Below are 26,717 nucleotides of genomic sequence, written 5' to 3' on the forward strand. Positions count from 1 at the left end.
TTCGTCCTCAGTGCAGGACAACAGAGGTAGCGGTTTGGATTTTGTCCTTTTACAGCGTAGTTCAGTCCAGTCCAGTCCAGCCCAGCCCAGCCCAGCCACAAGGGACCCAGTTACCAGCAGCATTAATACCGGGTAAGGCGCCAGTCCCCAGTTTGTTATTACTTTTAATACTATTTTTCATTCCTCACTTTGAGCGGCGGCTGGGCTTGGGCCCGGTTGCTCAGTGACATCAGCTGTGGTGAGCCTGCTGGCCCAGAGGCTGCTTTCCTGTAACAAGGAGAGAGCGAGGTTTCCCTTTACAATGGGAAGAGCCTTTAAAGTACTGGCCCAGCCGCTTGCTAACTCCCACTCTGTTTTAGGCTTCAGTCAGTGTTTGATTGTAGGTTCAGACCACATGAATACTGGAAATTATGCAAAACGAGCGTGTCAGTGTTCCTCTGGGTAAGCTTGAAACATTCCTGAACTAAATTGTCGTAAATTAATGATTAATGACCAGCTTATTAATTTTTTTCTTCCCCTTCACATATGAGGAAATGTACCCATGTTTACATAGGAATCCTGACATTTGATCTCTTCTATAACAATAGAATGATACTGTAGATATAAAAACTTTTTAAAGAATAAAATGCATAGTTTCTAAGCCAGATGCGGTAGCGATCAGGAAAAAGTGCTGGAAACACTCAGCTGGTCAGACAGCATGTGTAGATTGAGCAAGAATTAGTGAAAATATTTCAGGTTGATGACTTAGCTTGGTTCTATTCTCCTCAGAAACTCCCTGACCTGATGTTTCCTGACGTTTTTTGATCTCTACTGTAGTTGGTTAGCTATCCATTCTCCTCAGAAACTATCTGCTTTATGTTATAAATCTTCAGTGGAAAAATATTTGCCAAACTTTGTTCCATGTTTTGTCAAGTGCTATAATGACGTTTGCCATAATGCTGTTTGTGATTGAGGGAACACTTAGGTCATATTTCTTGGTTTTAAGGTTTACTGCTGCTTGTGGGACATTCACTCAATTGTGAAATGTTGTCTTATCGCTTTCAAGCTGTTTTTAAGTCTTAAAAATGTGGCAATATTTTCACCTGTCCACTGTCTCAAATTCTTGTTAAATGGATTAACATTGATCAATACTTATTAATAAGTAATAACGCTTATTATTGTCAGTGTTTTCTCTTTTGTAACACCATTTTAAATTCCTCTGACCTATTGCCACTGATTAAATTTATGGAGAGCCACGAGTAATGGACTTACTCATCATGCTGCATCATAAGTATTGTCAATCTAATGTAATAAAGCCTGTGATGTAACTCGGGCAGATTTACAGGCTACGTGAAAAAGTATTGAAAAAAGATTAATTATCTGCATGTTTGTAAATTTGCATATAGTCATATGCTTTATTTTTTGAAACAGCACTGAAAAGATCCTTCAGGTGGAAAGTCTGAAGCTTATGTTCTGTGCATATTCCAACTTGGATGTAATTGTGAAATATATCTAAATAGAGACAAGTTGCTATTTCCTCCTTCATATTTGCCAGATGTCTGGCAACAATGTTTATTTGACAAATCCTGCTGGGAGTATATATTTCTAATACTTTGTTTAAAAAAAAAACCTGCTTGATGTAATGTTGAAGGCTCACATGTTAAACATCTGAGCAGTGTATGCATGTTAGAGTCTATGTGTAATGTGACTGAGAAGAATGGTCAATTGATAAACTTTCTGAAAGGCAAGCTATCTGAATGTAGTCTAAACAATAGTAGGATATCGCTTATTGGAAGCCTTTCAGGTATCAGGTTCCTGAGAACAACTCCTTTCTTAAGTTTTTACTGCAATCTTGTAAACACGTGGGCTACAAAAAACAGCTTGTTTTTGCTCTTGTTAACATTTTAAATTTGAGGGATATTTTGAGATGTAGCTGACCCAACTGAGCTTTAGGTACATCTTGCTTTGTAGATAACCTTTTCAAGTTTCTCTTGGAGAATGAGCTTTTCTTGAATTTTGTAGTAATAAGATTTGGCAAACGGTATCTAGAAAACTTGTTTTGACCTTGGAAATTGCAACTACTGATCTCGTAGTTTAAAACTGACACAAGCCTGCATTAATTGGCAGAAATATTTTAAAAATGGTGACATTAGTTCTTCCATTAGAATATAGCCTCTTAAAATCATGGGTTTTCTAAGAGGGCTTCCTGGACCCTAGGAGTTCTGTGAGGAAATTGATGCATCAGATTTTGATTTTGGCTGTTCTTTCTGTCTGTCTGCTGTATATTGAAACGGATTCATTATAGGGAGGAGTTCTATGAGGAAATTGATGCATCAGATTTTGATTTTGGCTGTTCTTTCTGTCTGTCTGCTGGATATTGAAACAGATTCATTATAGGGAGGGATTCTATGTCCAGTTAGAACAGGGAGTTCCTTTGAGAAACCTATTACTTTTCAAAATACGTAATGATGGTATATTTGTGATTTGGATAAATGCAATATTCCCTGCAGCTTGATGTATTCTATTTTATACCATGATTCACAGTGCTAAGCAGTACAAGGGAAGCCAGATGAGTGCACTTTTTGTTCTTTTACAGACTAACTCACTAAAGGACAACCAAGTTGTATGATTGTTGGCTACATCAAACAGTGTTTTGCAGTATTATATTGGCAAGCGTTGAGATCAGGCTCAAAGAGCTGCTTGTTCTCAAACTCCTAACCATAATAAAGTCCATGCCTTATGTTATCTCACTTAACAACATGTATGTTTTTAAAAATAACTTCCAAAGCATACCAACATTTCACTGCTTAAATGAAACTTGGTGAAATTGAGTGTTCACTCTGATTTACTTTTCAATAGGAAATGAAGCACCAAATTTAGGTTGGGGTGGGAGGAGAGTGAATTGGAAGATCTTGTAGGATTTTATCTCGCAACTCCCTGTAAAAATCTTGGAATGTCACTAATAGAATAGGATTTGACTTGCTCATTTGCTGTAAATCAGTGTAGCTGGAAATTAAAAGGTTGCTGTGTAGCAGGAAGGGATTGTGGTCTGGCTGTGCAAGGTCCTCTGATAAACGAATGAGCTAAGCTCCTGTTTAATTGAGAATGTACATAGCTCTTTCTCCTGCAATAATTGTTAGTCTGATTATAATTAGTGCTACTTCATTTCCTTGTCATAAAATTCCTGTTGGTGCAATGGGGTTATAAAAGTTTCTTAAAATATCACTTCCTCCTCCTCCACCTCCCACTCCTTTTTCCTTTTTTCTTTTTTTTTTAAACTCTTGACAATAATTGGAATTACGGAATACTCCCTGGCAATATATAATTTGTGTGTACACCATGTTTTTCATACCCACTTTGCAATAATGTTTGATAAGTGCAATGTCATATTTTATTTTTAACTGTTTAAACTTGCACTGTTTTAAACTAACTTTACAACACTGCTGCTAGGCCATTATTCACATCACTCAGTAGTAGACTGTTTTACGATGGGTTATACTTTTCCTGGTCGTTTATTAGTGGTTTCTAATACTTCAAAAATAAAATTAATCAGTTTGTGGTGAGGAAGTGATACCCTGCAAATTGTGAATTGCCACAAAATCCTGAACTATTTGCACCACTTCACCATTAGCCTCTCAAAAATGGGAGCCCTCTGTCAGTTTCAAGAAAATTACTGGATTTCTCATAAATGGAAATAAAACTCATTGCAGATAATTGGGGCTGGTATCTCGTGATATAAGAACTTTATTTTAAATGAGTAGATATATTTTTCTGCCGTGCCACTTCACCTTGGGTGCCCAAAAAGGAAACAGTTGAAACTGCAGGAGTGAGACTCCAAAGTTAATTGCGTTGAGAGGTATTTAAATATTGATTTTTTTTTTTCATGCTTTCCCTTTGTCTTTTCTCCCTTTCCCTCTCCCTCTCTTTGTCTCAATCCACTTTTTCTTCCCCCCCCCCCCCCCCCCCCCCCCCCCCCCACCCCCGTATCTCATTTGACTTCAATTTCCTTCTCCGTAATTCGCCTGTTCTTTTTCCATCCTCAAATCAAACTGATTACAATAGACTGTTTTGTCTTCTTGTTCACCAAGGGCCCAAATTTCCCATTTGACCTCGCCACACTCAACAACTTGCATTTCCCAGAAATGAGTACAATATTACATTCTCAAGCTGAAGGGCAAGGGAAAATTATAACTCGTGGGGAAGGAAAGAGGGAGCAAGAGATCCAGATTTTTGCCATGATGTATGAAAATAGTGCTTCTGATTTTGCACCTAAATGGGCTAGCTCCAATTTTAAGATTCTCTCCCTTTTATTCTTGATTTCTTCCCCCACCACAGGAAACAGTTTCCTCATATCTACTCTATCAAATCCTTTAATATTTTTAAATGCCTCAATGTGATCATCCCACAATCTTCTATACTCAAGCAGGACAAACCGAGTCCTCTTAATTTAATGCTCTAAACTCCACTATTCTGATCAGTAAAATTTCAAATGGCTTGTTTTTTACTGATTTTTGGCAGTTCTGACCTAGCCATTGCTCGTCCCAAGTGGCACTCCTTTTAGAAAGAAATTGTTAAAAGTGTTAAACCAATTTGAAACATGGTGGATTTAATAGATTATGCATTGCCTAGATTGAGAACAACTGCATTTTCCATCCACACAGTGAGTGTTAGCAGGAAGGCTATAGCATTAATCAACCTATACCTGTTCAACATTAGAAACTTCAGCTCATCCACACTGTTGAGTTGCCATTACTGAAATTGAGTAAAGTGAGGTTACACTGACCTGTGTTTTGATATAACTGACCTCTTTATGATTTATTGAGAAACTGCATTTATTTTTGTCATGCATTTCTTGTAAGGATATCAAATTTCTCAGTTGCCATCCTTTTGTTTTCTTTCTACCTCCTAATGTGGCTTAGTTGCTGGTAGCAGGTGGGCTGTCTGCTCCCATAACCGCCTTTTTAATTAATCTTTGAACTAGTTGCTAAGAGGTGCAAGGGGAACGCGATGCTTTTTATCCCATTTTTCTGTGGGGAATTTGCCAAGTTGCACAACTGGCATTGGGAGCTCATGTGGTGTTGGATCAAACCTGTTGTTTTATCATTTCATTTTTGAAAACCTGTAGTTGTTAACCTTGTTTCCCCAATGTATTTAAATTGTGTAATATGCCAGTAAATGTTCTTAGCCTGAGTTTTGGAGACTGATTAGATATTTCTGGCAGTCTACCTCTTTGGACATAACAGAAGTCTTTGTGAAACCCCTCTGCCCCGTTGCCTCAGTGCATGAAGAGATAAGTATGTCAGAAGCAGCTGTCCAATTCCGGAATATTATTTAGAGGCTCTGGACTGTGGCCATTTCAGATGGTATTGAGCTTGAAGCTATATCTTTTCTCCTGTGTTTGTGAGAGTACAATAAACATGAACTTGTTGAGGTGTGGGTTTGTTCAGTATCTGAATTACCAGTGGAACTCTTCATTCAAGTGAGTTTACTTTTGAGAACTGGTCAGTTTTACTAAATTGAAATTTTGCATTTATTTTGGGTTGTGAATATTGCAATGAGTGTTTTTCTGGATTGCACAGTCTTCTGATTTTTTTGACGTATTTTCCTATTTTATCTTGGTGTGTCTGGTAAATAGAATCTGAATGGAAGCACAACTTTTATTTCCTTGAACATTAAAGATAGACTGCAGTATATTAAAAGAAATTAGTTTTGCTTTAATATCTTCAGTTTTTAAGCAATCTGTAGCTTGAATTTAAAATCAGTCCTTTGGTTAAAACAGCTCGGATATGGGATGTGTGTGTATGTGGAGCTATAAACACACCAACCAAGATCCTAGAGGAGAAAATTGTCGAACTAGAGTACCACTTAACTTTTAAAAAAAATCAACGTGCTTTGGTATAGATGTAAGCTGTTCCCATCTTTTGGAAAACAGCACTAAGACTTTTGTGTTTCGTATTTCAGAAAATACAGTATCTGTTTGAAGCTACTTAATATCTTTTAGGGGTTTTGGGGTGAGAATTTAAATTTTACATTTATACACTTAGTGGTGTATGATTGTTCTCCTGTATGCTTCAATATGAAAATATTTTGTGCCATAACTTGCTGGAAGTGCATGTTGTTAAGTGACGAAGGAAACATTGCATTTGGTGAAACACTGCTGGCCCAGCCAATCTCCTTCACTGTCTCTTGTATGACTTACTCTGTCTTACTCAGACTGCACATATTGTTAACCTTTTGTGCGAAGTGTTTGTTAATCTAAATCTCAAATATATTTACCGATTTTGTATTGATTATTCCCTTGCCCTGTAGTTGAAATAGCCCTGAAGATTTTTTCTATTCAACTTATTATCACGTTTTTAAGTTTGCCCTCATTCATCCTTCAAGGTTGAAAAGTCAGACTCCCTTTTTTCTACTCCCCTCCCAACCTTTTTCTTAATTGTCTTGTAACAAGCAGTTGACACTTTCTGGATTCAGGCCCTTTATTTTTTTTCTATATAAAGCATAATATATAATTCCTGTACTTTAATTTCTTCCCTTTGGTTTCCCCATTCCTGTAATGTTTACATCCTGATAAAATGTGTGAATTATTACCATAAATCATGGTGCATGTGTCTTTTGTTTCCTAAAGACAGGAAGACTGAAGTGTAACCTTGATAATAAAAGCCTTAAGTGTTTTAGTTGCATGATGGCTTTTCCATAAATGTGACATCATGTGAGTGTTTCCTGTTCGATATGATGAGTTAAGCGTTGTTCAGGGAAAACAAAAGTCTTCATACAAAACCATTTTCTTTCCCAATAGGTTTAGAACTACAATGGAGGCTGTTGTTCGTCGTTGCCCATTCCTTTCACGTGTCTCCCAGACTTTTCTTCAGAAGGCTGGCAAGTCACTGATCTATTATGCGCAACACTGCCCCATTATGATGATGAAGGCAGGAGCCAAGCCTGTAACGCGCACTGTGACCACCTCTGCTGCTCACTGTCAACAGACCAAAGAAACCACGCCAGTGAATGAGAGTAAGGAGCTGCTTGTGATTTAAGTAGAGTTAAGTTAAACTGTGTTTATGTACATCCAAAAAGTTTAAAGGGAACAAGACAATTAGGATACAGTCAAAAGGAGCAAAATTATTCCTGCTTGTGATTTTAGACTATTAAAATGTCCTTTCGTGAGGCTTATCAATGGATTAAATTGTCAAAATTAATTATGAAATTGCTGTAATCATGCAATCCATTGATTTTAAGCACTTCTTTCAATAACTTGGGGTTAAAGGTTTCTTCAGCTATCCATTTTAATTGCCTTGCTGAAGTAATCTCTAATCTTTTTGACACACTGCAACCACTCCCCCCAATTCAGCTGTATGAGCATGTATAAAATTAATGGACTCCAGTGTGACTCCATCCTGTGATTCCAGGTCAAACCTTGTGACTAAAGATTCTAAAAGGCACAACTACAATGAACTGAATTACCATAGCTCAGTAATTTTAAAGAAGTGGTGATTTTTTTCAAATGGGTTCATTTGGGCAAAGGAAGTGGAAAACCCCAAGATTATGCAATTCCTTAATCTGGACTAATGTTTTAAATCTTTCTCTATAAATACTATCATATTTTTGAACCATAATTGACATTTTGTTTACATTGTTATATTTTAATGCAATGTCAATATTTTAAACAATTTTCTAAGTTAAATCTCCAGATTTTTTTCTTCTACAAAGTTTAACATTTATATGTTAAATAGTTTTTGATTTAGTTTCAAACTTTGCTTTAAGCATGCTTTTCTTAATGTACCACAGAAACTGCTAATTTGGCTTCAGCTCCAAGTGTCCCAGCTTCCCAGCTTCCCCCAGGACACCCAGTACCTAGTGCTGGACAGGCTGCAGCTTCCAAATGCCCATTCCTTGCTGGTGAGATGAGCCATGGTAAGAGCTCTGTTGTCCGAAAAGCTAGTGTGGAGCTTTCAGAGGATGTGCAACAGATGCATGCTGTGAGAAAAGGTAGGATGATCTAGATTTTTAAACACAATTTCAGTTTGGTGTACTTTGATTTTGAAGGCTTGCTGTCAAAGAGCAACCTTGAATTTATATAATACCATTTGCGTCTTTGGGATGGAGCAAAGTACTTTACAGCCTTCGTTACTTTTCATTCAAGTTCCATCATTGTTGGCAGGTGTGGCAGCAATTTCCATACTGCAAAATCGCATGACATAAATAAGCAGTTAGTCTCTGACTACGGTGCTTTTGTAATTGAACCTTACACAACCTGGCGGCTTGAATTCTAAAAATAACTACCATCCAAAGGTGCTACTGGGTTAATTTTTGTGCATTATAGTTAAATAACATTTGTATTCATGTATTAATAGCATGGGCTGTGGCTGTATACCTAAAGTATTGATTGTCCTCTGCAGAATTAGCTGTGACCTCTGTTAACCCAACTGTTGCCAACATCAAAAAGGCAGATGGACAAAAAGACACTGGTCTGCTGAAGAATCTGAATAGTATGACGAAGCAAAAGTCTTCAGTTTCTCATCTCATTCAGGACAACATGCCAAAATGTGAGTGTACAACAAAACAAAACCATGCAAATAGGCAATAAGTAACATCAAACCTTACAAATTTTATTACATTTCGAACATATTCATGTTACTTGTATTTATTTCTAAGCTTTAAAACTTTATTCTGTGCTTATGTAGCTGTTTCAGCTTTCAAATATGATGGATTTTTTGAAAAGAAGATTGATGAAAAGAAAAAGGATCATACTTATCGTGTCTTCAAAACTGTGAATCGTCGTGCTGATGTATTTCCCATGGCAGATGACTACTCCAATTCCGTCAGTGTCAAGAAGGAGGTTTCTGTCTGGTGCAGCAATGATTACCTCGGAATGAGTCGCCACCCGCGAGTTGTGGGGTCAATCATGTGAGTTTCTGAATTAAACTACCTTGGAAACATGCCATAATATGCCTCAAGACTTGAGCATCTTCTGATTGTTATTTTAAACATTGTATTGGTTTCACCCTTAGAATTTTTTTCAATGAACTTGTGTCTGTTGCATTCATCTTTGCTTAGGATATAGTCCTATTAGAAGTGAAACATGATTTTTAAATAAGTGACTATCTTTTTTTTTTCCCTCAAATTAGTACCCAGATTTGTATCCAAAGAAGGAAGAGCTAGTGTTTGACATAGATCCCTGCCATGATCTATATGGGCAAATGGAGGTGATGGCATAGTGGTATTGTTGCTGGACTAATTATTCAGAGACCCAGGGCAATGCTCTGGGGACCCAGGCTCAAATCCCACCATGACAGATATGAAATTTGAACTCAATTTTAAAAAAAACCTGGAATTAAAAGTCTGATCACAAAACCATTGCCAATTATTGTAAAAATCCATCTGGTTCACTAATGTCCTTTAGGGAAGGAAATCTGCTGCTCTTACCTACATGTGACTCCAGACGCACAGCAATGTGGTTGACTCTTAAATGCCCTCTGAACAAGGGCAATTAAGGATGGACAATAAATGCTGGCCTAGCCAGTGCTGCCCATATCCCATCAACAAGAATTTAAAAAAAAATGAAATGCACAATTGGGAATGTCACTTTTTTGTTAGTAACTAAAATAGTCTTTTTTAAAGAGCTGTATTCGCCATTATTACCATCTCATTTTTTTGTATCTAGGGATACCCTTCGGTGCCATGGTGCTGGAGCTGGTGGGACCAGGAATATTTCTGGAACCAGCAAGTATCATGTTGATTTAGAGAGTGAATTAGCTGATCTCCATGGCAAAGATGCAGCACTACTGTTCTCATCATGTTTTGTGGCAAATGATTCTACCCTCTTTACATTGGCCAAAATGCTCCCAGGTACGAGTTATTGTTTAATTTGCCATTTATTGTGGATAAGTCAAAGTGTCTATTTTTAGGTAGCATTTTCCATAGGCCTCACTTGAAGGTGCTGATTTTCACCAGTTTTTTAAAAGGGTGGAGGCACCTGGCACTAGCTCCCTATAGTATCATTCTTCATGTGAGTTGAGGGCATCAATATTTTCATCACTCTTTCCAGCAAGAGTTATTAGACATAAATCAAAAGCAGGTCCTGGTTGATTTTTTTCCCCTCATTATCCCAGGGATGTGGGAGGTCAGTTATAGTGTTCTGCAAATCCTGGCTTAGACCTGCTCATTCAGTATAGGAGTAATCAGACCTGTGACCACCTAACTTGTGTGGCACAGGTATGTGCTGTTTTCTCTAACAACCATTGGGGAGTTCAACTTCACAGTTTTGAACCTGACCCCCATGTCAACAGCTCTAATAAGTTACACTTCTCCACCTGCCAAATATTACTGAATTCCCTTTTTATGATATTTCATTATCTACAATCCCACTCCTGAATTTCCATATCTCTCATGGTCAAGCCCTCAATCCATTCAATCTATGCTGTTACAATGACTGTGGTGCATTCTTTCCATTGAACCATCTGTTGTTTTTAACCTGGTCAAACATACCATCCTCTTCTGGACACCACCTTCGCTGTCTTCTTGCTTGGTTCTATTGTTCTCAAGCCAATCCTAGCCAGGCTATGTTCAGCAATAGCTTCTCCTATTCTGCTCCTTTTCAACACTGTTTTGAGTCCTCCAGAGATCTATCCTTATACTTGTGATTTCTCTCTCGTGATACATGTGTGCTTTCCTTCCCTTGTGCATTTGCCCCCTTTTATTGGTGCCATCTAGACCCCAAATCCTCTGGAATTCATCCAGCTCCCTCCTTTTTAAATATAATCTTCTTAAAACTCATGTCTCCCCTTCTAATATTTGGCATCCTGATGTCCTTTTTTTGTCTACTTTTCTGTGAAAGCCCTTAGGACAAAAGATAATATAAATTGTTTTCCCCACTGACATCCACTTGCTTATGGAATTTAGAAGCTAAGCTTATGTTGTTGTTGTTGTTCCCCTGGCTCTGGCAATACTTGGCAAGCTGGTTAAAGCAGTGAATAGATAAGTCTGTGCAAAATTTTCTGGTCTTAGCCTCAGTACCATATCTTAGCTAGAGGAAATAGGCCAGAGTTAGTGATGTGTTATAGGTGAGAATGAAATTGGCCTCTGCTGTGATATCACTTTTTCATTTCTGAGGCCTGATGGTTTCCTGTCTAGGATTGTACATGAGGACTAGCCACTGGGGAAGGTAATGGAGGATGGTTCCACAGGCTCCACCATATGCCAGCAAGAGAAAGAAAATGAGGTGGGAATGGAAGGAAGCTGGGAGAAAATTGGTTTTCCTATTTCTGGGCTTTGTAATGGACTCTATTTTCATCAATATAAAATAAAAATCACATAGGATCTTTTGTGAAATGAACATGGTAGAAGTTCTATAGATGTCCATTACATAATTTGCATTTGTGCACTCTTGAGACAATATTAGAATTCAGTTTTAATTGTCAGTATCTGTAGCCTTTAGCAGAGATCTGCTGAAGTTAACCATGACCTTTTTTTTTCATTATGGCTAGGATGTGAAATTTACTCTGATGCTGGAAACCATGCCTCCATGATTCAGGGAATACGGAATAGTGGAGTTCCCAAGTTTATATTCCGTCACAATGATGTCAATCATCTGCGGCAACTGTTGAAGAAATCAGACCCAGCTACTCCAAAGATTGTAGCCTTTGAGACGGTCCATTCAATGGATGGTATGCATTGCAGTAAGACTTAAATTTGAAGTAGTTTTAAAGGACGGGGAACTGCAGTTACTAAATAATTTACAATTACAAATTAATCAACCCAAATCACCAAGCTGGTCTGGCAACATTTGTATTTCCTAACAATGCATGTAATGTGGATTCTTTTAAGACAGTGCTTTTCAAACTTTTTCGCAGTGTGACTCCATTTTAATGCCCTGGACTTCATGTGACCCCAGAGGCAGGTACAAGAGTTGAGTGAGTGGGGCGATGGGATGGTTGGTGGTTGGGTCTTCAGATGCTGAGGGGATGGGTGGAATTGACTTCAGGGGTTGTACATGGTGGGAAGTGTTTAAACTGCAGGGTTGTAGGGTGTTTTTTTAGAAAGCTACCTTTGCTGCTGCAGTTAAAAAGGCTATGAAATCAGGTTTCTAAGATGTGTCTAGGCTTGTCCACCATAGAAAAAAAACAAGGATTTAAAGGGGCCTAGCAGCTTTTGGTATTTAGTTCAAGCCACACAGCAGCCATTGCTGCTTTGGAGCTCGCAACTCAAAAAAAACCTCATCTCATAACCCTACTGGGTTGAGTTTGGAAATCTCTGGTTTAAGGTCTAACTTGATTTTTCAGCTTGCAAGGATTCAGTATGAAACCAGTGTTGGTGCAGCATGCCAACAATTGTAAAGTTCTTTTTAAAAACTCTACACGTAGTTGAAACATGATTTGTCGCTAACCCACTAGATAAACGATTGATCTTTTTTATTGAGAAAGGGGGCTTTACCTAGCTTTTCCTAGACCAACAATTTGGCATTCTGGTTACAGTTATGCATTTCTGATGGCACTACATTAATCTGTTTATGAATTGAGATTTGTAAAACTTAACTTTTTATGGCATCTAGGTTAAGTTGTTAGCATTCTAGCTTGACCTTGCTGCGTCTATAGCTTGAAATTAAACTTTTAATGTGCTGTTTTTAAAAACCTAACCAGGCCCCTCTCCTTAGTACTGTTTCACATTGCTGCAGTTAGTGGAAATAATCCTTGCCTCACTTTGCCGTAGGTCAGAATTTTTGTGCTCGTGAGAATTTCTGTCCACAGTATAAAGGTGGGAACCCTTCCACCTGTGGAGCACTGCTGGAAGAGAGGGGCTTTTGTTAGCGAGCGGATTGGCATTGAAGGAGGAATGGAGGGAGTAAAGGATTTCAGTGAAGATCAGATAGAAGGATGATAAACCTGGGAGTGGAATTTTGGGATGGGGAGGTGACGGATAGGGCCTTGAAGTAGCGGGGAGGGACTCAAGTGCTAATTTGAATGAGGGAATGTGGAAAAAGAGTATTAGCTTGAACTAGGATGGAGAAGAAAGCCAGTGTTTAACAATGGGGTTAGAGGAGAGTGTTTCTAAAAATGTGGGGAGTTCGAGTTAGAACAGGAGTGTTAATAATTGAGAACTTGTGGGAAACTGTTGAATCTAAATGCCACTTTTTTGTTTTGAGATTTTAAAAGTGCATTTGTGAAATATTGAGGATCTTAATATCTAGACTGCATCAGGGAGCCCTAAGGTTCCCTAAATCTCATTTGTACCTTTTGATATTTAAATGTCCCTTTTTCAAACATTTACTTTCTGGGATATAAATTAGGTACCTGTTTTAGGATCTTATAGGATTTTTTTTAAAACTGTTCCTCAGAATTTGGTTTACTGATTTGGCATGCATGGCTTCATGCAGCCCCTATAGAAGAACATGCTTTTTGAAGTCCATAGGATCATTACACGATTGAAATTTTGGGCTAGGGTTACAGTTGTGTTAGACAAATTTCTTGACCGTTAAACATGCTATCCTTAGGTGCAGTCTGTCCTTTGGAGGAAATGTGTGATGTAGCACATGAATATGGTGCAATAACTTTCGTTGATGAAGTCCATGCTGTTGGCCTTTACGGTTCTAGAGGTGGAGGAATAGGAGATAGAGATGGTGTCATGCATAAAATGGATATAATATCTGGAACACTGGGTAAGTACATTAACTGTGTATACAAATTTGGACTAGTTTTTGTTTTCATTAAACAATCAATAGTGCATGTGAACACAAGTTTATAAGTGAAGATTTTGATTTGAAGATCGAGGTTGTTTCTAAAGTGGGTACCCATTACAATCAGCCTGTATATTCTTTGGCTTAGTTTTTTTCATTCTTGGTATCTATCTCTGGTGGTAGACTGAAGCGGTAACTTCTATAAATCCTTTACTGTTACAGATGAGTTACTAATTTGGGGTTTCCTTCATAAGATAGGAAGAAAATGTTGCAACAAAATATTTTAAACTTTTGGGGAGGAAAGGTTTGCGTGCGTGCGAGGTGGGATGGGTGGGTGGTGGTGAGGGTCATAATTAAAATTGCATTTAGTGAGCGTTGGTCAAAGGAAGAACAAAACAGAATTCAAACTTTTGACATTTTTGGTTAAAATTGAGTTTTTTGATATTTGAGTAACCTATGGTAGTGTTTAAAATCTATTTCAGTATAGTATCCCAGTATGCAAGCTTAAAAACTTAGTTCGCTCAAGTATAGAAAGATGGTCCTGCACTAGATCCAATGCTGAAAACTGATCTTACTGCATTGTCACCAAATCTCAAGGGGATGGGGATACTAACTCCACAGTTACTCACTCACAGCTTCACTGCATAGCAGCTTTGAACACTTTCAAAAACAGCCATACAGGCTGTTGCAATTTTATGATAATAAAAAGCAATGAGGGAAGGTAGACAAAAATAATCCTCCCAAAACAGAAACTGGAAAATCACATTTAATGCTTTACTCCAAGTAAAAGGTTTGCTAAAAAAATCTTTAGTTCTAAGGCTCAAATTTTCAAATCCAACCGACATAATCTAACATTTCAATTTATTTGAGGTACGGGGACCTTCTAAATTGAAATCTTGTATCAATTCTTTTTAAGCTCAAGTTAAAATATGGTTGCTAAGATACTCAATCTGTCGAGCACTTATTTTCCCCATGCATAGTCTGATCCACCTGTAAGTTTACAATAACAAATGTTATGAGATCAGCTTGAAGCTTTATTTATCCTGTGCATGCACTGCTGCACTTTGGCAGCTGACTGCAATTCAAAAGTCACTTTGCCAGGATTCACTTAAGGTCAGTGATGGGGAAGAGCATGCACCCCGATTCCTCATGCAGTGGTCTTTGGCAGCTGGTTGCAATCCATAGGTAACTATGCCAGGGTTTATCAAGGGCAGTGGTGGAAAAGTACTGATCTGTGTACTAAAATTGTGGCATCCAGTGTGTATATATAAGATCATAAGAAATAGGAGTAGGCTCTTTGGCCTCTTGAGCCTGCTCTGCTATTCAACTAGGTCATGGCTGATCATCTATCTCAACACAATTTTCCTACATTATCTTCATATCCTTTCGATATCTAGAAATTTATTGATTTCTGCCTTAAATATACTTGATGACTGAACCCCCCACAACCCTCTGGGGTAGAGAATTCCAAAGATTCACCACTATGAGTGAAGAAGCTCCTCATCTTAGTCTTAAATGGCCTACCTCTTGTTCTGAAACTGTCTATCCTGGTTGTAGACCCTCTCCCACCTAGTTGGGGAAAAATCCTTCCCGCATCTACCCTATAAGAATTTTGTGTGCTTGAATGAGATCACCTCTTGTTCTTCTAAATTCTAGAGAATATAGGCCCAGTCGTCTTTAATCTCTTCTCATAGGGCAGTCCTGCCATCCCAGGGATCAGTCTGGTGAACCTTTGTTGTACTCTTTATGCCAAGTAAATCCTTCCTTTAGTTAAGGAGACAAATTGTACGCAATACTCCAGATGCGGCCTCACCTAAGCTCTATACAATTACAGCAAGACTTCTTTACCCATTTAGTAAAACCCTCTTGCAATCCTTGTGGGTTGTAAAGCTGTGCCCCAACTGCTGGCGTAAGCATGGATTTCCTGATTGTTTTTTAAAAGAACTTTGTAAAATTAATACCAAGACTAAATTTATAATACATTGAACATATGTACAAAAAAAAAGACTTAAGATTGAACCACTTAGACAATCTTAGCAGCTAAAGGATTTTGACTAAATTACACGCACATACCGGTATGCTCACTAGGATTTTGGGTATTAATTAAAAAGTAATTGATCTGGAAGAGGTAAAATAGAATATTTAGAAAAGTGAAAACTTGGATTGCAGTTTATTCGGGTGAAAAGTTTTTTTTTTGCAGGTTCTAGAAATAAGAACACCTGGAAGTCAGCCCACCCACCGTGACTCGACTCTTTCCATCACCCCCCCACCCCCAAAAAAAAAGCTGATGCAGTACATTGCAATTATTTCAAAAATGGAACATTGCCTATATAAATACTGCTTAGTTTTCTGATTTTTTTTTTTTCATGCATGCTAGTTTGAGGTTTTCATGGTCCATGCCACATGTAAAGTGATGAGAAATCAACCAGTGTAAATAGACAGCTGAATCACTGATACTAACCTTGAGGAATGACAATCTAGAACTTCGTGTACTTTTCTAACAAAATATGCTGCCAGCATTCCTTTCCAAACCAAAGCCTCCAACCCCTGAATTGTATTGAATTTAGATGAGGGGTGACCCAGAGAGAAATACAAGAGCATTGCAAGTTGCTTTTGACCTTGAGCACTCAGATCAACTTGACCTTGTAGTTGAGCCAAATGTGCTTACTAAATAATTTTATTGATATTGAATTCTGCAAAATGTCTGAATTGGTATGGGGTCTGGTGTACTTATAACCCTCCATGTTTCTAAATAAATAATTTCCCCTCCCACCCAGCCCACAGCATGTACAAAATAGGAATTCTGTGTCCAATGCAATGTGAAAGTGACTTTTTTTGATGCAATTTTGAGATTTGCTATCTTTGTTTTTGTAAGAGATCTACATTAAGATTTATGAAGTGTTCTGGATTATGGTTTGATTGATCTTATTCTGTTGCTTCAAAAGTTGTTGCATGAAATGTGGCAATGACCTAGAAGGCTGTATAGCTTCAAAGAGAGGTGTGAACAAAGCTCTTGTTACTGAATCTGCCTGAAGCCGCCCTTTAAAACAATAGCTCCACTTAAGGTCATAGCTCTGCCATAGAGTCAGTGATGCAGAATGTTAGATCAATGGTTACATCAGAATTTGAAAAAAGCCAGATGTAGAAGTCGACAAATTAGCTATTATTTGGCCAAATAGATTCATTAGGCAGGCAATGTAAGAATGAACTGTGCAGTAAAGGGGTGCCTTTTTGAAGATTATTTTACTAATTAGCATCTTTCACACTTAGGTCACTATGAAAAACTGATGCCAATCATTAAATTGAAATGATGATCTGTGTAAGGTTGGAGTTGCCTTTTTTGTGCGATTTGATACTTCCAAATTTTGAGGACATTGTAGAAAGTTGCTGTCATTGATATAGCCTGTAATTTGGGAATATCCAGGTGAACATCATGTGTTGATCCTAGATGCTGTCCAGTGAGGGGTATAGAAGGAGGATTACATGACTGTTGAGTGGGACCAAAATGTAAATGTTCAATGCCATTAGTTTTCCATCTAAGAGATAATGAGCTTGTGAAATTTATACGGAGCTTGTAAATGGTTTGGCCTATGTAAGGCCTGCAAAATTAGTTTTTTTTAAATATACAATTTAAATGTGAATAATTAAATAACTGCTCTCCTCTCCTCATCTTGTTTAATGAGCTTAAAAATATCTCAGTTTATTTATAAACCAATCAAACTGAAGCATTCTGCATTGTATTTTCACATTAATGATTGACCTAGCAACAAACTTCACTTTTAAAAATTGAAACTATTTGCATAGTTTTTTATCATATTTGTGTGGAGCTTTGATATTACCCTTGGCTAATAGTTATCTGTCCTGTTGCTGAAGTACGTTAATGCTACTTGAATGACGTGTGACAAATGGTTGGGTTTTTATTTTTTGCAGGAAAAGCCTTTGGTTGTGTTGGAGGCTACATAGCCAGCACTGCATCTCTTATAGACACTGTGCGGTCATATGCTGCTGGCTTCATCTTCACTACCTCATTGCCGCCTATGTTACTCTCTGGTGCTTTGCAGTCTGTCCAATTCCTGAAAAGTGAAGAAGGTCGAGCACTGCGTCGCAGACACCAACGCAATGTTAAACACCTGCGTCAGTTACTTATGGATGCTGGTTTTCCTGTGGTTCACTGTCCCAGTCACATCATTCCAATCAGGGTAGGTGTTGATTTAAAATCTGCCCGTAGTTTTCTAGCTCTGCTCTTCTCTCTCCCCAGCCACCCCCTCATTACTTCCTAAAGAAATTCCTGTTGTCTCATTTCAACATGGCAAAAGTGACTAAATGTTGCAAAATTAGTGGGTTGTGCTATATTACCTTGATCAGATTCTGCAATAAGACCATAAGATGTAGGAGTGGAAGTAGGCCATTCAGCCCATCGATATTGCTCTGCTGTTCAATGAGATCATGGCTGATCTGATAATCCTCAATTCCATTTTCCTGCCTTTTTCCCCATAACCCTTGATTCCCTTACTGATTTAAAAACCTGAGTATCTCAGCCTTGAATATACTTAATGACCCAGCCTCTACAACCCTCCACGGTAAAGAATTCCACAGATTCACTACCCTCAGAAGAAATTCCTCCTCATCTGTCTTAAATGGGTGACCCCTTACTCTGAGATTATGCCCACTGGTCCTAGACTCTCCCACAAAGGGAAACAGCGCCTCAGCATCTACCTTATCAAACCCCCTAAGAATTTTATATATTTCAATAAGGTTGCCTCATTCTTCTAATGAAGTAGGCTCAACCTCTCCTCATAAGAAAATTCCTCCATCCCTGGGATCAACCTAGTGAACCTTCTCTGGACTACCTCCAATGCCAGTCTATCTTTCCTTGGATAAGGGGACCAAAATTGTTCATAGTATTCCAGGTGTGGTCTAACTAGTGCCTTGTATAGTTTTAGCAAGACTTCCCTATTATTATACCCCATTCCCTTTGAAACAAAAGGCAAACATTCTATTTGCCTTCCCTATTACCTGCTGAACTTGTATGTTAGTTTTTTGCGATTCATGCATGAGGACTCCCAAATCCCTCTGTGGTCTAGCATTCTGTACACATTAAATAATATTCAGCTCTTCCATTCTTCCTGCCAAAATGCATAACCTCACATTTTCCCACATTATATTTCATCTGCCAAGTTTTGCCAGTATATATACGTTTGACTCACTTAACCTGTCAATATCCCTCTGCAGACTGTCATCCTCACCACTTGCCTTCCCACCTATTTTTGTCATCCGCAAACTTGCCGATAGTACACTCACTTCCCTCATCCAAGTCATTAATGTATATTGTAAATAATTGTGGCCCCAGCACTGATCCCAGTGGCACTCTTAGTTACAGGTTGCCATCCTGAAAATGCTCCCTTTTATTCCAACTCTGTCTTTTATTAGTTAGCCAGTCCTCTCTCCATGCTAATATACTACCCGCAACACCATAGGCTCTTATCTTATTAAGTAGCCTTACATGTGGTACCTCTATCAAATGTCTTTTGGAAATCCAAATATGTTACATCTATTGGCTGCCCTTCATCTCTCCTGCTTGTTACCACCTCAAAGAATTCTAATAAATTTGTACGGCGTGATTTCCCCTTCATGAAGCCATGCTGACTCTGCTTGATTAGATTATGCATTTCTAAAAACTCTGCTATTACATCCTTTATAATAGACTAACATTTTCCTAATGTCGGATGTTAAGCTAACTGGCCAAAGTTACCCGTTTTTTGTCTCCCTCCCTTTTAGGCCATTACATTGGCAGTTTTCCAATCTTCTGGGACTTTCCAGAATTTTTAAGGATTCTTAGATTATTACCACTACGTCCACTATTTGTGTAGCTACTTCCTTTTAATATCCTAGGAAGTAACCCATCAGGTCCAGGTGAATTATCAGCCTTTAGCCCCATCCCTAGTACATGTTCTCTAGTGATCATTATTGTATTAATTTCCTCTCCCCTGCCCCCATGGGTTTTTGCCCCTTGATTATTTAGTATTCTTGGAATGCTATTAGTGTCTTCTACCATGAAGACTGATTCAACTCTGCCATTTCCTGATTCCCCATTATTACTCCCCCAGCTTCATTCTCTAAGGGGCCTGTATTCACTTTGGCCTTTGTCTTCCTTTTTTATATATTTAGAGGAGCTCTTACTGTCCATTTTTTTTTTATATTGCTTGCTAGTTTACCCTCAAAGTTTTTTTTTTTAGCCATCATCTGTTGGTTTTTAAAATTTTCCCAATCCTGTGCCTTACCACTAACCTTTGCCACATTGCATGTTTTTTTTCTTTTAATTTGATACTATCCTTAACTTTCTTGGTTAACCATGGTTGGTTTATCCCTGTCCTAGAATCCTTCTTTCTCACTGGGATATATCTTTGTTGTGAGCCATGAACTATTTTCTTAAACATTTGCCATTGTTCACCTGTCTTTTCTGCTAAACTCCTTTCCCAATCCACTCGAGCCAACTTTGCCCCCATTCCTTTGTAATTACCCTTATTTAAGTTTAGCATAGTTGTTTTGACTCAAGTTTCTCTCACACACACAAACTGAATACTAAATTCAGCCATGTTATAGTCACTGTTTCCCAGGGGATCTTTTACTCCGAGCTTATTTACTAAACCTGCCTCATTACATATTACCAAATCCAAAATAGTCTGATTCTTGGTTGGATCCACAACATTATTGTTCTAGGAAACTGTCCTGAATACATTCTGAATTCTTGCTTATTTGGTTTTCTGCCAATTTGGTTTTCCCAATCTACATGAAGATCAAAGTCACAGGTGATTAATGTATTGCCTTTTTTTACATGCCCTCATTATTTCCTGATTCTCTGTCCTACAGTATAGCTACTAAAGACTAATCCCACCAGTGTCATCTTTCCCTTGTTATTTCTCACCCCCACCCATATGGATTCTGCATCTTCTGATCCAAGATCATTTCTTGCTATTGTACTTATTCCATCTCGTACTCACAAAGCTACCCCACCATCCTTTCCTTCCTGCCGGTACTGTCAAAAAGTCGCATACCCCTGAATATTTAGTTCCCAGCTTTGATCTCTTTGTAACCACGTCTCCACAATGGCTATAAGATCATACCCATTAATCTCCATTTGTAAGCTTGTAAAAGAAAAAAATTATTGTATATTTTTTGGGGGAGTTGAATAAGAGTATTTTCTCAAAATTGGAGAACTGGGCAGCTTAGAGCTGCATTTAAAGGCAAGTAACTTCACCCCCATTTGATGCGAATTGTTTGTGGTATGAAGTGAGAAAATTAGAAAGGAGTTGGAGAAGGCAATAAAAGATGCCAAAATATGTCTTTTTACCAATGCAAATTGAAGTTATTGTTTTAAGTTTAGAATATTCCAGTAAGACTTTCTTTTATTTTGTGTATATTGGTTCTGTCTTTAGGTTGCGAATGCAGCTAAAAACACTCAAATCTGTGATGAACTGCTAAATAAAGACAACATTTATGTCCAAGCTATCAACTACCCCACTGTTGCACGTGGTGAGGAGCTCTTGCGTATTGCCCCAACCCCACATCACACCCCTGAGATGATGAATAATTTCGTTGGTAAGTAGACCTCATGTCAGTGATGTAAAGAAACATGGAGATGATAGCAAACTGGATTAAAAATTCTTTGAGCGTGATAGTGTAGGTGTTAAAGGCCGTTTTAGAGAGTGGCTGGAAGTGAGGCCCTAGCAGCTGATTTCTGGGACCACCAGTTTACTACTTGGTAAAGGCTTATAGGGTGTGGTGGTGAACTTTGAGGACAATGCCAAAATAAGAGGTTTAGTTAATTCTTTAGACAGAACAAAGGAAACTGCAAAGGATTGTTGGTCATGAGATGGGAATTCAATGCCAGCAAGTGTTGCATTACTGGACTAATCCAGCGACCTGTACTGATAACCCAGAGAACGGGAGTTTAAATCCCAGTTGGATAGCTACCACATTTTGAATCCATTTTTCAATAATGGAAATGCACCAGTTGGATTATCGTAAAATTCAATTATTTTACTAATTCTCTAGTCCTCCAGGGAAGGAACCCTAACGTAACTACTTGGCCTGGCTTTATTTGTGACTCTCCTCCTACACTGTGGTTGTCTCTTAACCATGGTTTAACCAATAAATAATTTTAATCACATTTATTCACCCTACTCCTGGATCCTGTTACACATACAAAGTTTAGAAGATTGTTGTAGAGAGAGAAGAAATTTGTGGCTATAGAAATTTGCTTCCTGGGTCATTGGTTAAATTGGACACAGCATTCAAAATTAGATTTGATAGGTGGTTGAAGGTATTGTTACAATCTCTATGGACACTGATAACTGTTGGAAAGATATTTTAATTCCAATGACAGACTGAAAAGATCACCTAACAAGATTTCAAGTTTTAAAGCTTAGTGTAATAAACAAATTAAAATCATCATTGACTAATGCTATTTTGTAGGCAACTTTATGCTGTAAGCTACAGAAAAGATTCCCCTTTTGACTTAGCTGACAATCCCATGCCATGGTTGTACTTTGTCCCTTTAAGAGGGCAATTTTTATACCCCTGGAACCAGTCCAACATGATTCTTCGCTCCCAATGCCCTGCTTTCTTTTCCCTTTCCAGCCAGATAACTGGTAACTTCTAATCCCAGGATTGACTGCCACGGTGAGGCTTAGCTGGAGATTCCTCCTTCTAGCTGAAGTTATGCAAGTCTTGCAGCCTCATTTAAATCCTCATGGAGTTGGTCTCATCAATCTGAATGTACACCACCTTCACACCACCTACCGTGTGATGAAGAATAAGGACATCATTTGCTCTGCTTCATCCCACTCTCGCTCTGTAACAGATTCTAGGAATAGGGTGAATAAATGTGATTAAAATAATTTCTTTGCATGAAGTGTAAACACCAAACCAGACTGCTTTAGCTGAATGGTCTGTTTTTGTGATGTAGCTTCTATGTATAGTAGGAGCTAAACCTCCATGATTCCACAATTGTGTAATTTCTTGGGAGTTGGGTGGCATGGGTTTAAGAGTAATCATAAGTTTTTTTTTTCTGAATTGGTTGTCTGTCCTAATCTAAAATTTATACTTTATTACACCAAGAATACAAATTAAATTTATAAAAATTGTATATATTTTTCAAATGTTTACCTTCATTCCCCATCTCTTCCTCTCTCCCCACTCCAAGCTCATTCATTGTATTCCTGAAGTAGAGATTGAGAATGTATAAGTTTAAGTGTATGCATTTACTTAAAATCTGTAACCCATTGACATGAAAATCTGGTGTGATTTTTGTATGTATTTACAGTAGTTTTTGAGTATTCTTGGTTTTGGTTCTTTTGCCTAAATTAGAATGTAATTCAAACAGGAAAAATTGAATAAGTTATATTATTTCATGTTTTATAAACAGAAAAACTACTGATAACATGGAAGGATGTTGGATTGGAGTTGAAGTCCCATTCCTCTGCTGAATGTAACTTCTGCAGAAGACCTCTACATTTTGAGATGATGTGTGAGCGTGAAAAATCCTACTTCAGCGGAATGAGCAACCTGATATCTGTGAATGCCTAGATCAATCTGATTCTGGACTGTCTTTGTATTAGAATTTAAAGTGAAACTATATAATCTATGTTTTTATAGAACTTAACTACGTATATAATTAAATTATATAAGATTATTTCCATAGTAGACAGAAAAAACTTAATAAAAAAAAAAAGCAAAACTCTATTCATGGCTCTCATTTTGAAGTTCTTTTCACCAATGAAAATAGAGGAAAAACTGAAATTCAATCACCAGAAATGTAAAAGGTGACTTAATAGAGACCTTTTAAAATAAAGATTTGATTATATGTAGGGAGTTATCGGGAAGCCTAAAACTATGGGTCATCAAGTCACTAAAAAATCTAGTAAACGTTTTGGAATAAACTTTTTTTTTATCAAGAAAGTGGTTAGAATGTGGGATTTGCAACTATATAGCATAATTCAGAAATAACAGGTACTTATCTCGCTTGCCCTTTAAACGTATGAAAGAGGAAGGAATAGAAGTATGTGTTGGCAAGGTTGGATGGTTAGAAGTGGCTCGTTCAGAGCAAAAACACTGGCACAGACTAGTTTCACTGTGGCCTGCTTCTGTCACATCAGCAAAAGCTCCACCTGTGCAGTGGTTCTAGTATTATGGAAAATCACAAATACTTTAGTATGCAACCTAAATTTGTTTTGAGCCAGAATACAGAATGAATCCTTGGAAATGAGTTGTATAATCTGTAATGCCCAACAGTTTTTCTGGTACCATCCTGAATTTGTGATCATCTAGAACAAAGACTTGCATCCAATAAGGACTGCAATAATTGTAATTGATATCAAACTGACTTTTGAGTGCTGCCACTTTCAAAAAAACAAATGGGGTTGGAAAGAGAATATAAAATTTTGCAGGACAGTATCGGGCTACTTGCTCCATCAGATTCCTAATCAAACTAAACATGCTAGACTAGTCAAGACAATCTGTCTTAACTGACCCCAAAATGAAATGCAAGAAAAGTGCAATTTGGCGAAGGCGCAAATGTTTCTTCTGCTTTTGTTTTGGGAGGGTTGAGGAATGTTTAGTCAAATTTCCTTTTTGTTCTTGGTGAAATGTGGGCATAGTTTGCCTAAACATAGAAATTTTAAAGAGAAAGCAAGGCCATTGGCTCGTGGCCCGTAGTCTTGTGGGTGATAGGTGGTAAGTGTGCATCTAAATATTTTTTAATGAGGGTATCAGCCTCTTCCTTTCAGACAGAATTCCAGATCCCTACTATTGTTTGGTTGAAGAAATTTCCCCAAAAGTTCCCTCTAAATCTGAATCTATGCCTCTCAGCCTCTTTTGAAAGAAAACTATCATATTCAATCTTTCCTCAAATGAGAATTCTCCAGACCTTAGAACATCCTTGCAAATCTGTGCTGTGCTCTCCCTGGAGGACTTGCACATCTTTCCTATACATTCATTCCTCACTTAAATAGCACAGCTGGGTCATTAAAAGTGTGACTCATTTAAAGTCAACGTATCAACTGGAGTTAAGTTCCTGGAAAGTTACTCCCTTGATCCCTGTTGCACCTCTGTTTGCTGCTGATTACTCAGTGGTCAGTACTATTTGTAACTCCTCAGATACTGAAGCCGTCTGTGCCTTCATGCAACAAGACCTGGCAATGTTCAGGCTGATTGATACAAATGTTACTTGCCACCTAACAACTGTCAGGCAATGACCATCTCCATTATGAATCTAGCTATCTGCCCTTGATGTTCAATGACATTACCATTACTGAATCCCCTACCTAGAGGCTACCATTGACCAGAAACCTAATCGGACCACCCACGTAAATACTGTGGCTACAAAAACAAGTCAGAGACTGGAAACTCAACATTTAACACATCTGATCCCCAAAGCCTGTCGACCATCTACAAGGCAGAAGCCAAGAATGTGATGGAATACTCCCCACTTGCCTGATGAACCCAGTTCCAACAACACTCAAAAACTTTATACCATCCAAGACAAAACTGCCAGCTTGATTGTCACTTTATTTAGTGCCTTAAACATTCACTCCCTCCAACAACACAATTATAAAGTGCATTGCAGCAACTCACCAAGCTTCCTTTGACAGTACCTTTCAAATCTGCAACCTCTACCAACTAGAAGATTAAGGACATTAGATGCATGGGAACATCACCACCTGCACATTCCCCTCCAAACCCTATACCGTCCTGACTTGCAACTGTATCAGCATTCCTTCACTGTTGCTGGATCAAAATCCTGAACTCTTTCCTAATAGCATTGTTGGCACCTGCAATACATGGACAGCAATGCTTCAAGAAGATGGCTCACCACCACCTACTAAGGGCAATTTGGGCTGAGCATTAAACGCTGGCCTTGCCAGTAGCACTCACATCCCATGAGTGAATGAATAAATACAAATCTAGACCAATGATCATTTAAATGGTGATAGATTGGGAAATGTTGATAGACAAAGGACCTGAGTGTCCTTGTACACCAATCGCTGAAAGCAAGCATGCAGGTGCAGCAAGCAGTTAAAGCAGATGGCATGTTGGCCTTCATTGTGAGAGGACTTCAGTACAGGAGCAAGGATGTCTTCCTGCAGCTCTACAGGGCCTTGGTGAGACCACATCTGGAGTATTGTGTGCAGTTTTGGTCTCCTTATCTAAGAAAGGATATACCTGCCATACAGTGAGTGCAGCGAAGGTTCACCAGACTGATTCTTGGGATGCAGGATTGTCGTATGAGGAGACTGGGTTGACTAGGCTGTATTCACTAGAGTTTAGAAGAATGAGACGCGATCTCATTGAAACATAAAATTCCAACAGGGATGGACAGACTGGAAGCAGTGATAATGTTTCCTCTGGCTGGGGGTGAGTGGGGGGGGGCGCGTGGGGGGGCTGGCGGTGGTGTGGTCTAGAGGTCACCGTCTCAGGATGTGAGGTGGGCCATTTAGGATTGAGATGAGGAAAAACTTCTTCACTCAGTGAACCAGTGGAATTCTCTGCCACAGAGGCTGCGGAGGCCAAGTCACTGAATATATTTAAGAAGGAAATAGATAGATTTCTAGACTCTATAGTTGTTAAGGGGTATGGGGAGAGAGTGGGAGTATGGCATTAAGATTGAGGATCAGCCATGATCGTATTGAATTGTGGAGGAGGCTCCAATCTCGGAATGACCTACTGTTGCTCCTATTTTCTGTCTTTGATAAAATTAAACCAAATGTAGAAAATACAGACAGCAAAAAAAAAGACCAAGAGCTATGAAAAAAGATTCACACTAAGAGAAAGCGAAATAGTAAAGGATTTTATGAACATAAGTTGAAAGAACACTAAAGCTAATTAAAAATGAGAAAGGACATCTTATGGAAGATGGGGGAATTCCAAAGATATTAAATGAGTTCTTTATTTTCATGGAATAGTGTAATGGTGGGAATAAAAGGGTGCAGGTAAAAGTGGTAGAGCAATTAGAATAACTAGAAAAATAAAGTAAATAACTAGAAAAATATGGTGACTTCTTGCCTAA

The 26,717-nt window shown here is 38.3% G+C and overlaps 1 protein-coding gene across 2 annotated transcripts; it reads left to right on the forward strand.

Annotated features, from left to right (window-relative positions):
* alas1 (aminolevulinate, delta-, synthase 1) lies at positions 1 to 23,395 on the forward strand. Of its 2 annotated transcripts, none has more exons than XM_041191421.1 (11): positions 1 to 132; positions 6,779 to 6,993; positions 7,768 to 7,968; positions 8,379 to 8,525; positions 8,664 to 8,886; positions 9,644 to 9,828; positions 11,466 to 11,645; positions 13,469 to 13,633; positions 17,582 to 17,850; positions 21,088 to 21,250; positions 23,079 to 23,395. In XM_041191421.1, the coding sequence occupies exons 2-11, from the start codon at positions 6,792 to 6,794 to the stop codon at positions 23,237 to 23,239; spliced, it is 1,896 nt and encodes a 631-aa protein (XP_041047355.1). In that variant the 5' UTR covers positions 1 to 132; positions 6,779 to 6,791; the 3' UTR covers positions 23,240 to 23,395. The 2 variants fall into 2 exon arrangements, with proteins under 2 accessions (XP_041047355.1, XP_041047354.1); XM_041191420.1 differs by lacking the exon at positions 1 to 132 and adding an exon at positions 193 to 441.
* The last annotated feature ends 3,322 nt before the right edge of the window (positions 23,396 to 26,717 follow it).

Source organism: Carcharodon carcharias, chromosome 7, assembly GCF_017639515.1.
Source record: "Carcharodon carcharias isolate sCarCar2 chromosome 7, sCarCar2.pri, whole genome shotgun sequence".
Classification (NCBI taxonomy): Eukaryota; Metazoa; Chordata; class Chondrichthyes; order Lamniformes; family Lamnidae; genus Carcharodon; species Carcharodon carcharias.

Excerpts from the sequence above, each read along its gene's own strand:
- alas1 (XM_041191420.1), top strand. The coding sequence starts at position 302 with ATGGGAAGAGCCTTTAAAGTACTGGCCCAGCCGCTTGCTAACTCCCAC. Across the intron at positions 13,634-17,581 it reads TATAATATCTGGAACACTGG|GAAAAGCCTTTGGTTGTGTT; the intron begins GTAAGTACATTA and ends TATTTTTTGCAG. Across the intron at positions 17,851-21,087 it reads GTCACATCATTCCAATCAGG|GTTGCGAATGCAGCTAAAAA; the intron begins GTAGGTGTTGAT and ends TTCTGTCTTTAG.